Raw genomic sequence first — 12,490 nt, forward strand, 5'->3', positions numbered from 1 at the left:
CGCGACTCCATTTCAGCCCTGGGCAGTGGGGCTCAGGTTACAGGCCTCCTTCCCGGGGCTGAAGCCCTTGGGCTTTAGCCTCCCTGCCTGGGGCAGTGTGGCTCGGGCAGGCTCAGGCTTCAGTCCCCTCTCCTGGAGTCATGTAGTAATTTTTGTTGTCAGAAGGGGGTCGCAGTGCAATGAAGTTTGAGAACCTTTGATCTACATTATATAGGGCCCTACCAAATTCATCAATATGAAAAAAAGCATCATAGGCCGTGAAATCTGGTCTGCTCTCAGTGAAATCTGGTCTTTTGTACGCTTTTACCTTATACTCTACAGATTTCATGGAGGAGACCAGCATTTCTCAAACTGGGGGTCCTGATCCAAAACGGAGTTGCAGGGGGGTCACAAGGTTATTTTAGGGGGTTGCAGTATTGACACCCTTACTTCTGCGCTGCCTTCAGAGCTGAGCGGCCAGAGCGTGGCAGCTGTTGCCCAAGTGCCCAGCTCTGAAGGCAGCACCCCACTAGCACCAACCAGCAGCCACCGCTGTCCAGCTGCCCAGCTCTGAAGGCAGCTCCTCCACCAGCAGCAGTGCAGAAGTGAGGGTTGCAGTAACACAGCTCCCCCTCCCAACGACAGCCAAACACACACACAATAGCCTTGCGACCCCTCCACCACTCCTTTTTGGGTCAGGATCCCTACAATTACAACACTGTGGAATTTCAGATTTAAATAGCTGAAATAATAAAATTTACTATTTTTAAAATCCTATGACTCTGACATTGACTAAAATAGACAGTGAATTTGTTAGGGCCCTAATTATAAAAATTGGATTACTACAAATAAAGAAAAAATGAGCAACCAAAGGTAGGTAAAAATTAGATAAATGCATCTTTCAGGATTAAAAAGAAGTGATTTAATTGAAAAACTGATAACATTTAAGCAATTCTTTGCTTAAATATATTTGCTTTCTTAACGTTCGGAAAGGCATATCTCAGGAACAGTAAGTGACTTGATATTAAAATACCAGGATTGCGTTTAATTAAGAATAATCAATTAAGTTAAACACAGCAAAGTTGATAGAGATATAGATATGGGAGGATAACATATGAAAAGAAAGGACAAGCAATGTCATATTCTATGAGAGATGGCCAGCCTGGTCATGCAATAATTTTAAGAACCTGCCAAAGAAAGGAACTTCAGAGTAAATGAGTTAAGTTCACAAAGCAAGTTAGACATTCGGCTTCGGAATGTTTGTCTACACACGTACATGGGAACAGAGACCTACAAAAATGCCTTCATATTGATCATGAAGAATTTCAATTACCTAGTTATCAAGTAAGGTAAAATTGTGGTATGATCAAGAAAAAGTTTGTTTCTAGAAGTAGTTTCCATTACACAATTCAACAGCCAATCTAGGAGATCAAAGGTTCTGCTAAGCATATTACAGGAAATTAAGTGGGTATTATACATGAGATAAAGGTTGAGCTGGTGAACTATTGCATTGGTTGTAGTGATTTTAATATGATTTTTTTCAGACGCCTACTGATATTAATACTTCCACGCAGCAACAGCGATTGCTATATTGAATAAACTTGAGCCATATTTAACACACGGAAATATACATTGGCTAATGCAGCTTTTATAAAAGTGACTTTATATGAAAATATACTAAGTAAATCATTCCTAGATCAACTGATGTTTGAAACAGGACACTGTAGGCCAAATTCAGAGGGGATGAGGGAGGTGATAAAATCTACACATTGGTATGCTGACAGTAGAAGAGAATCTGAGTTTATGAGAATTATGAGAATCTGAGGAAGTGAGCTGTAGCTCACGAAAGCTTATGCTCTAATAAATTGGTTAGTCTCTAAGGTGCCACAAGTCCTCCTTTTCTTTTTGCGAAAACAGACTAACACGGCTGTTACTCTGAAACCTGAGTTTATGTAATTCACATGCCATGTAGTCAAGAAGGTGATGTAGGTTAAAGGAGTGGCCTATTTGAACTCTCACCTACTTACACCCTCTTGCTAGCTGCTTTTCTTACTACTGTACATCTTCTCTCTTCTGGCTCCTTGGAAGCAAATTAAATTAGCTTTAAGAAAAGGAGCACTTGTGGCACCTTAGAGACTAACAAATTTATTTGAGCATAAGCTTTCCTCACGAAAGCTTATGCTCAAATAAATTTGTTAGTCTCTAAGGTGCCACAAGTCCTCCTTTTCTTTTTGCAGATACAGACTAACATGGCTGCTACTCTGAAACCTGTCATTATGCAAGGCACTAAATTAGCTTTGACTCAGTGAGCTAACTTCAGAGGTGACAGGGACCCAGCAATTTGCATGTCAGTAAGCAAGTCTGCAATGCTAAAGCAGCGTAAGACAGGGCAGGGAGAACGTGCAAGATAGAGTCACTTCTGAATTTGGCACTATGACTTCAAGAGGCAACCAGACAGCAAGAACAGATGAGCTCTTGTGGACCTGATCCTATTTTCAAGCAAATGTACCTCTGAGTCAGAAATGGGAAAAAGATGTATAGAAAATGTATGCTTTTGACAAAATTACTCTCAGTCTCAGCAAAGTGTTTCCGCTGAAGTTTTCAGGGAGATGACAACATTTATAATTACTATTCTCTGCTTTTGTGGTATTCTGCTTATTTATTTTTTTGTTCCTCAGTTTCATTTACTGTTCTTTACTTTGCTCTCTTCCCTTTTTGCCTACCCTCACTTATTTTTCTTCCTCCCAATCACATTGTTTTCAAATGCTTTATTTTGCTGCATTTCTTAATTTAATCTTTTTCCCAATTGCTTTGTTTTCCTTTGAGTCCCATTCTATTGCTGTCACAATGGCAACAATATGCTTCTCTACACACAAGCCAACTACAAAATTCCCTCAGCATGAGTACTGCTCAAGATTTCAGACTGTGACTTCCCCTTAATTAGCATCACACAACATCTCCAACAGGAGGAACACAATGCAGGAATTATATTTTCCCTCCACAGCTGCCTGATGAGTCATGAGCGATGTTTAACAATTAATTTACACCAATTTTAATTTATAAATTGCTGGATTTTTGCCTGAATTTGATACACTGATGGAAAATTAGAAAATAGGGCATGAGTCAGCAAGAATAAAAACTGTCTGGCTTCCACATTATGAAAAGCTCTGGAAAGAAGTCTGTGTGTATAACTTGCATGCCTGCATGCAGTCCTCTGGCTCATGAAACACATTTTTGGCTTATTAGATCAACACTACAATGCAAATAAACACTGAAATTAGAATTTGACCTCATTTATAAATTGTAGCTTTCCAGCTCCTGCTATTGCAGTCCAAATTGTAGGGCTGCATCCTTTAATCAGGGGATGGAAAAAAAGAAAAATTCTTCAAGCAGGTTTAAGTAGCTCAGAGTCTCCCAGCCTCACCACTTTTTTTTTTTTTTTTTTAGTCTAAAGTATATCGGACCTCTCCAAGAGTTCAATATAAAGTATTTATTCTACTTTCCATTTTTATGTCTATACCTAGAACTATGTATGCCTAGTACAGTTCCGCCTCAATACTGAAAAGATTACCTTCAGTTACATTTTTCAGTGCATTTTTCTATCCTTTTCTGGTTCTCAACTAAAGTTTGTGTTCACCAAAAAATAAAAAATATACTTTTCCCCTTCCTCTCCCCAACCCCAAACCACACATAGCTTCCATGGCACACAAAAGCTACAGAAATAGATTTCCATGTGGCATCCACAACCCTATATAGAGATTCCCCAGCCTAGAAGACAGGAATATTCCTAAGAAAAATCTGTTGGGCGTTGATCCAAAGCCTGCTGAAGTCGAGGGAAAGATTCCTATTAACTTAAATGGGCTTTGGATCAGGTCCCAGTAAAGATCATCATACATAATTTGAAGCATGTAGGAAGTCCCATTGAAATCAGGCAAGTGATCACGCTTCAAGTCTTATACATGACTAGGTGCTTTGTTGGATAGGGGCCTTGGAGTATTAGCATTTCAAGCCAGGTTGTTTGTGGGCTTCTCTATGCTAGAAAGTTTTCCTGCTTTAAACTATATGAATATCAGCTGGGCTGACTGGAGCTGCCAAGGTCCCTTTTCAACCAGGTGTTCTGGTCAAAAACCGGACACCTGACAACCCTGCAGGGCCACGAGCAGGTTTCCGGGGGGTCCACCAAAATAAACCAGAGAGCAGGGCCAGCGTTAGACTCCCTGAAGCTCAGGACAAAAAACCAACGCCCCAGTCCCACTGCCTGGGGCTGAAAGCTGAAGCCTGAACAACTTAACTTCGCAGTTCCCCAGTTGCCTTGCTTGCTACCCTCTAACGCTGGCCATGGCTTTTAATCTACTAGATCGGCAGAAAAACAGTTGTTGTGGCACAGGCGGGCTGTGGAATTTTTATAGCATGTCGGGGGGGCTCAGAAAGAAAAAGGGCTGAGAATTCCTGCCCTTTGTAACAAGTGAAGATGAGTAGGATGATCATGTCTATTCACTCTTAAAAAATCAGCAATAAATTCACTAAAAAATTGGGGGCGAAATGATTTTAAATATCCGCAGCTCAGTCTCTCAAAAGACAGACCGACACCGGATGACATTAACACTGGAAATGGGAGTTATGTTACATGCTCCTAAATATCAACATGGTCTCAAGAGCAAACTGTTTAAAAGTAAATAATATCTATTCACATGATATTTGTTCGAAAATGTTTAATATGTCAAATGAATCAATGAATATTATTCTGGCAGCACTACAAATACAGACAATGCAAGTTTCCTCACACTAGCCCATCAACTGGCACCTCACCCATTCTGGGAAGACTGGTTAGTACAGTATTAATGCTTATGCAACGATGTTATCGTCTGTTCTGCTGAGACTGATAAGAGGGTCAATTGGGCTGGTGTTCTGATATGCCATTAACCTTTCTCCCCACCGTAGGAACTGCACTGGGACTGTCAAGATATTTCATACAGACCACTGAATAGCTGTATCAGAACTTGCTACCAACCTAAAGCTTTGTCTACATTGGCACTTCGTCAACAAAACTTTTGTCGTTCAGGGGTGTTAAAAAAAAAACCACACACATACACACCCCCGAATGACAAAAGTTTTACCGACGAAAAGCCATGTACATTGGTCAAACTGGACAGTCTCTTCGTAAAAGAATAAATGGACACAAATCAGATGTCAAGAATTATAACATTCATAAACCAGTCGGAGAACACTTCAATCTCTCTGGTCACGCAATTACAGACATGAAGGTCGCTATCTTAAAACAAAAAAACTTCAAATCCAGACCCCAGCGAGAAACTGCTGAATTGGAATTCATTTGCAAATTGGATATTATTAATTTAGGCTTAAATAGAGACTGGGAGTGGCTAAGTCATTATGCAAGGTAGCCTGTTTCCTCTTGTTTTTCCTACCCCCCCCCCCAAGACGTTCTGGTTAAACTTGGATTTATGCTGGAAATGCACCTTGATTATCATACACATTGTAAGGAGAGTGGTCAGTTTGGATGAGCTATTACCAGCAGGAGAGTGAGTTTGTATGTGTATGGGGGCGGGGGGTGAGAAAACCTGGATTTGTGCTGGAAATGGCCCACCTTGATTATCATACACATTGTAAGGAGAGTGATCACTTTAGATAAGCTATTACCAGCAGGAGAGTGGGGTGGGAGGAGGTATTGTTTCATGGTCTCTGTGTATATAATGTCTTCTGCAGTTTCCACAGTATGCATCCAATGAAGTGAGCTCTAGCTCACGAAAGCTTATGCTCAAATAAATTGGTTAGTCTCTACGGTGCCACAAGTACTCCTTTTCTTTTTGCAAATACAGACTAACACGGCTGTTACTCTGAAACCTGTCACTGTGAACAGTGCCACTTGTGGGGGGTGGAAGTGTTTTATCAGCAGGAGAGCTTTCTCCTCATAGTGTAGCCATACCCTGAGATAAATCTGAATCAGTGACCGGAAGGTAAAAGGTTTCTTCTTTCACCACCAGTCCCTATCTTTGGCACTCACCAACAGAGTAGGCCCATTTAAACAAGGCATGTGCAGCAACTTCTGCAAAGCTGTCACCAGGGAGCAGCCAGGGTGGCTGATAAGAAAAAACAGAGGGAGTGGAGCAGAAAGCATGACAGACCTCTGACCCTCAGCTAGAAAAGAGTCATCCCTAAGCCAGACAGTTCAGAGGTGGCAAAGAAGGAGGGGGACAAAAACCCAAACCATACACAGTCTTTTCTTTAAAAAAAGTTAATCAGCCACCCTGTTTTTAAGGAGCTTGCTATATTTGTCCCTGAACCTACATGGCTCTCAGTCAAAAAATGCAGAGATATGTTCTATATGACTATCTTTCAGAAAATATGGTTTCAAATAAACAAAAAGTTCAATCTCTCCTCATTTTAGGTGCTGCTTCACAACAAGCAAAACTTCCCCAACATATTATACCAGTGACAGTCCCCACCCCCCTCCCAAATATACATTCTACTTGGTATGTCACTTGTACCCAAATAGTAGTTCTCAGACAAGCCAAACCACAGAGGCACAGATTTGTTTTATTTAACATGAACTCCCACGTTGTAGGGAGGTTTTGATTTTTGAAGTACCAAAGCCACTTCCTACAGGGAACATAACCATATAATTTAAAATCTCAAGCTATTCAGTATAGCCTGGTTTTGGAAAGAGTGAGTGCAATGCAATTAAAAAACAAACCATGAATAATCATTAAACATGAGTGCATACCTTCCCTGATAGCTGTAAATGGAGTTCCTTCCTCCTCTTGTAATCTAATCACCTTCAGCGCCACCAGCTTCCCATTTACCCTGGGGGGGCAGGGGCAGGGGGGAGGGGGAAGGAGGACAGGAAGGAAAAAAAGAGAAACATACGCAAAATTAATTAAAAAATGAATACTCCAATAACAGGGCTTATTTCCCATCATGTCTTATTTAGTTTCTCCCTGTCAATGTCAGTGATTCACTTGTGGCACAGTAAGAAACACTTCATAGCCTCCATAATGTCAGCTTTAAATATTCACATTCATGTAATCCAAGAAGTGATCTCAGCTTTCTATGAGTCAGCCTCTGTTTCCTTTCTATCATAGCATTAAACTGGAGGCTTTGTTTAAAGAAAGCATAGCATTGTAAAAATATGGTTTATTTCTTTGATCATTTAATCCAAACAGAACTTCCATCAATAATTCCACATATGGTATACCCATTTTTATATTTATTTTTCTCTTCTCCCTGAATTATGCCCCACAATAATTACCTTCCAATAGTCATGGAAATTTGAGGTGGAAAATATCTGTTAGGTCATTCTGTCCATTTCCCATTAAAGAAGGATTATTCCCTAAAGTACATTCTTGAGTGCACTGCCCAGACTAGTTTTTTATTATGACGACACCTATTTATAAGGTTTAAAATAATGTTCCCCCATGGATCAAGCCTCACAACAGATGTCTGTCTCTTTTCAGCTCTATTCAACTGAAGTAGCTTCCAGTATTTAACATTTAAACGTAATTTCTGCCTAATCTGCCCAGTCTGCTCAGACAGTTTATCCAGGTGAAGGACTCAGATGACCAACACCATCTTCAACAATCTCCTCCTCAAAAGTATACTCCTGCATTAGGACTTTAAGAGACTCCCTGAACATGAAAAGGATAATTGGGGATAGCATTCCTAAAATGGTATGATGCAGTTGGCAACAAGGATTATTATTACAATTTCTTTTAAAAAATATTTTAAAAATTAGAGTTTGCAGCTGAAGAGCCCAGGAGACTGACAGAGCTTTCGTACTCCAGTAGTTGAGGAGGCAACTTATTGCACTGAGCCTTAAAATATGTTGTTCTGAATCTTGCAGCAAGATGACACGGACATCTAATCCAGTGATCAATTCAGTTGCTCCCTCAAGCTTTATTTTTTAATATTTAATTACAGGGTTGCTACTGTATTTTTATTCTCCTATTTATTAGTAGTATTTAACATTTACACTGTAATAGTGCCTAAAGGCATCAACTAGGTTGGGCCTAGGTGCTAGGTACTGTACAAACATACAAAACTCAAGATACCTTAAAAAGGCCTAATTTTTCGAAGGGTGGGGTGCTCAGGCCCCTTTAAAGTATCCCAAGTATCCCAGTCACTAGTCACCACTGGAAACTTCATCTGAGAATAAATTAGGGGGTTCCACTTATTAATGTTTGACATTTATTTGTATTTAGATTTTGGTAACAAAATACACCAGGTGTCTTTTAGAAAGAGAAGACAACAGTCTTTGCCCTAACGAGTTTAAAATCTGAATACACAAAGGAAAGGTGCAAGAAAAATGTGTCTTAAGGAGGGATTTAAATGAGGAGAGGGTGAAAGTTTTGCGGACCCAGGCCAGGAAAGGTGTTCCGTGTCTCGCTGGCAATGTGGAGGTCAGCAGGAGAAGCAGAAAAATAAGATATTGAGGCTGGCATCACTGGTAGAGTGGAGGAGATGGGGCGGTGGGGGAAACGTAACAAGAGACAAAGACTGGTAAATAGGGAGAGGAAGCGTAAGGAAGGGGTTGTGTTATATAGGTTATGTTCTTTTTTTTAGTCTGAGGTTATTGGTCTTTCTTCTACCTAGTCAATTAATTTTACCACAGACTGGCAATGGAAGTAAAAAAACTATAACATTAATATCGATGAATCTTCGTGTTCTTAATTTGCAATGGATGAGGCAGTTGAGGGGAGAAACGTGGTTATCATTAGCATTTTGTATGATATTTGTCATTTGCTTTGGTAGAGCTCTGGGCAACTATTAATGCTATTGAAATGATTCAACTCATCTTGAATGCTTGGTTGCTCAGGGACTGAAATATCCTGTTTTTGTCCCAAAGATACCAGTCTCTTACCTTTCAGAAAACAATTTTCATCTGATCTGGTTCCAGTTAATTATTCAATTGCTAAGAGCTCTTTTACTTTAGTTCATTCCCTTCCTTAAGTGCATATTTTGGGGCAATAGAAGGTGAATTATCATCAGTTAACAGTGATAACTGGATGTATTTTCCTCTTCCAGCTGTTCCCACTGAGGCAATCTCAACACTGTCATGCCTTGTCAGAAGTGCAGATGTGGCTACCACAGAATCCTTACAATCAACACTGAAGAAAACTGTCGTGCTGAAAATTAGCTCCGCAACCTATTAAAATCTGCCCATGCATTTATTTGGAAGATAATCAGACCATACTTTACAATAATACCAGGATGAATGGCTTAATCTTTGTCTTCTACGACTGTGTCTTCTATCGCTTATGTTATTATACTCAATATTGGATTAATTATTATTATTATTATTATTATTATGAAAGGTAAGTAGGAAATACTGCTAGGCACAGACCCTTTAGGCAACCTGACAATATGACAGTATTGCTGTATCTTCTGACATGTAGGATTGTTTATAAGGCAACTCTATGCTCACTCTTCTCCCCAATCAAGATAAGGATATTTCACTTATCTCAGCATCTCCCACCCACATTGCTAATTGCTTCATGGGTTCCTATTAAGGACAATATTGATTATAAAATCATTGCATGGTCTGATTCCTTTCTAAACTAATAGGCTTGCTCTCTCTGCCTCCTCTCCCCCAGCTCCAAAAATTCCTTGAGATAAGCTGCAGAGCGTCTTACCATCTCTAAACATCATTTGAATTAATTCTCATCTAGGGTCTTTGTTCACTCTGGCCCTCCGGTTATCACTAGGAGCTGATGGATAGAATATTTAGACTCAGGAGAATTTTAAAAAGTCTCAATTCAATTCATTTTTGTTTACTGTTTTAAAATTACTAGTTTCGGAATTTTATTGTAAACTGTTTCTAGCATGCTTTGCATGAAAGGCGTTAAAGAGCTATGGGTTTATGTAAATGTATATGGCACATAATAAATTGTGCATGTTTTAAAATATAAGTGAGCTTCAGACCATTTGAACCAGATGTTTAAAAAAAATCCTAATAAAATGTATACGTTACACAACATTTTCCAAAACAGACTGTAATGCCAGCAAGACCCAAATGAATTACATGGAGAAAACACGACTGTTTATGGGAAAATGTCGGCGATTAGAAACAATGTAATGCTCTAATCATGCATCATTAACAAAATCTAATACTAATGAATATAAAGCAATTGAGGGCTAATTGGTTTTTCTAGCATAATATGGATAATGCATATCTAGGGAACAAAAGGTAAGAATGGAATACTATTTATTTTCACAAGTTCTTCAGTTATATTTAAATATAATAAATGTTTTAAATACCCTTAATGGGTTCAATTTACATAAAATTCACCACTAGGATTTCAATCTGTTTATTTTGTGAGGAATTTTATTGCTGGCTAGAGTTGAAACTTAGTTCAAAGCTCTAGTAAGCACAGACTTTGAAAGACAAATCAGCAGATGGCATCTATACTGTTCTTTAATTCCTGATATTACTCTCATATCTCAGAAAAAAAATAAAAATTTGACTCATGATAGTTATTCATTTACATAAAGCTAAAAACTTCTATAAGACCGCTAAATCCCTCATATTCAACAAAACGTATTCTGTAGTTATAACAGCTTCACAAACAGATGTCCAAAGCCCCACAGAGTTAATAGTCTTAATAAAGCCATGCTCTGCTAGCATTCTGCTTTGAAAGGAAACCTGCTATAAAAGTAAATCTGTAACCATTTTAGTCACTTCATATTACTCCACAGAATAAAATTTGATCTCACATTCAATGAAATATTTCTTTTAATCATAAACATCTGAGAAAGTTCAGTGTAAATATGGATTATATATTTCTTCTGCAGAAAGGAGTTACTCATAACTTTACCAGTTCTGCTAACAATGTATTTTTTCCTGTAAGTATTCAATAGAATAAAGTGAACCTGCCAATATATCTTTCCAGCTTCTATGACACTTTTTTTTAATTATTAAAAAGAGTTGAAGGCAAAACTATCTAGTTACTTTATTTTAAAAAGCAGAAATCAATTAAGTAATAAATTAGGGACTATTTTCTAGAGTGGCTGTTTATTATGATAAGCTTGATAAAAGATCTAAGGCTTCCAAGAGACATGGTAGATTTAGAATATTCATTTTTGCACAGCTAAAATATTACAACTGGGACTCCGGGAACAAATCCATCAATTCTTCAAAGAATTCACAGTTTAGGTTCATGGACAAGACGACACAATTTTATAGACCTTGTTTTTGAATAAGAAGCATGAACAGAGTGAAAAAATATTTACCTCCAGATCCACATCCTCCACTCAAGACAAACTACATTAAGCATAACTAATCATATTTTATAAAAACATATATACATATACATAACTCTATACGTGTGCACACATTGTGTGTGTGTGTGTGTACACATACTCAACCGCTCTTTTTAACACATGACTATTGAAAGAATATGAATTACTAGTAACAGTTTAAGATTAAGAAAACAGCTCTGCCTGTAGTTTGCTATGTGCCATACCAGTGAAATGTACATTATATGGATAAGTCACAATGGTAACTAGGTACTAAGTATTATGTTTAAAGTAAAGATGTCCAATAGACATTAATAGATTTGAAATAGATATACTATTCGTACAAGTACAGATTAAATAAAAATCCTCTTCAAAACAGGTACAAAAGTCACTGGTCATAGGGACACCTATGGTTCTAGAAATGGCAACTATTCTATTAATATATTTTTAATGGCACATGCACAGAGATAAAGAACAAATTTGTTCCTGAAAGTAAAGACTATGGGTTAGGTACTCTTCTCCCGTTATCTGAGCAGAGGGGAGGAAAGCAGCATGAAACTGGGACAGATAGCATAGGAAAGAACAGAAGGCAGTGTTCCTTGGCACACTTTTAACTCCCTTGGGAGCCTGCAGAAACCACTCTGTAAGTCTGAAGGGTCCCAGAACAGATCTGGTAGTATGGCTGCAGAAGGGTGACCTCTTTTATAATTTTGTAGTTTGATATCTCATTTGATCTCCTATTGGAAGGTATTGTGTCATTCTCAAACGGAAAACACACTGGTGCACAATGACATCTAGTTTGGGGACTCCGTAAGGCATGTCTACACTTACGGCGGCGTGTAAAATACAGACATTACACACCCAGCTAGCACAGGTATAAACAGCTGTGTAGATGGTGAGACACCACTTAGGCGAGTAGAGTGGAATGCCCTACATGTCCGAACCTTACGGTATGTACCCTATACGGCTCTCTCCACCTTGCCGCCGCCTTTCACTGCTGCACACCACAGTGACAAGAGTGGATGCAGCTGGCTTTCACCGTTTTTTGCCCATATTCTAGAACGTGCTGCCAGTGTAGACAAGGCTTTAGTGTTTATTCTGTCCCCCAAACATGCACATATTTCCTATTATCATTAGATTATCATTATTTTTTATTACTATGACACAAGACACCTGGTTTCTGTCCCAGCTCTACCACTGACTCAGAGCGTGACTTTGGGCAAGTCATAATTATTCAGTGCCTCGGTTTCCTCACCTGTAC

At 38.8% G+C, this 12,490-nt stretch overlaps 1 protein-coding gene across 5 annotated transcripts in view; it reads right to left on the reverse strand.

Moving 5' to 3' along the window:
• Nucleotides 1-12,490, reverse strand: part of CDK14 (cyclin dependent kinase 14) — a 501,539-nt gene that overhangs the window by 308,563 nt on the left and 180,486 nt on the right. For all 5 annotated transcript variants that reach the window (XM_073334004.1, XM_073334008.1, XM_073334007.1 and 2 more), the window contains one exon: nucleotides 6,722-6,801. In XM_073334004.1, coding sequence (XP_073190105.1) covers nucleotides 6,722-6,801 — 80 coding nt within the window. The remainder of the gene's footprint in view (nucleotides 1-6,721; nucleotides 6,802-12,490) is intronic.

This window comes from Lepidochelys kempii, chromosome 2, assembly GCF_965140265.1.
Source record: "Lepidochelys kempii isolate rLepKem1 chromosome 2, rLepKem1.hap2, whole genome shotgun sequence".
Lineage (NCBI taxonomy): Eukaryota > Metazoa > Chordata > Testudines > Cheloniidae > Lepidochelys > Lepidochelys kempii.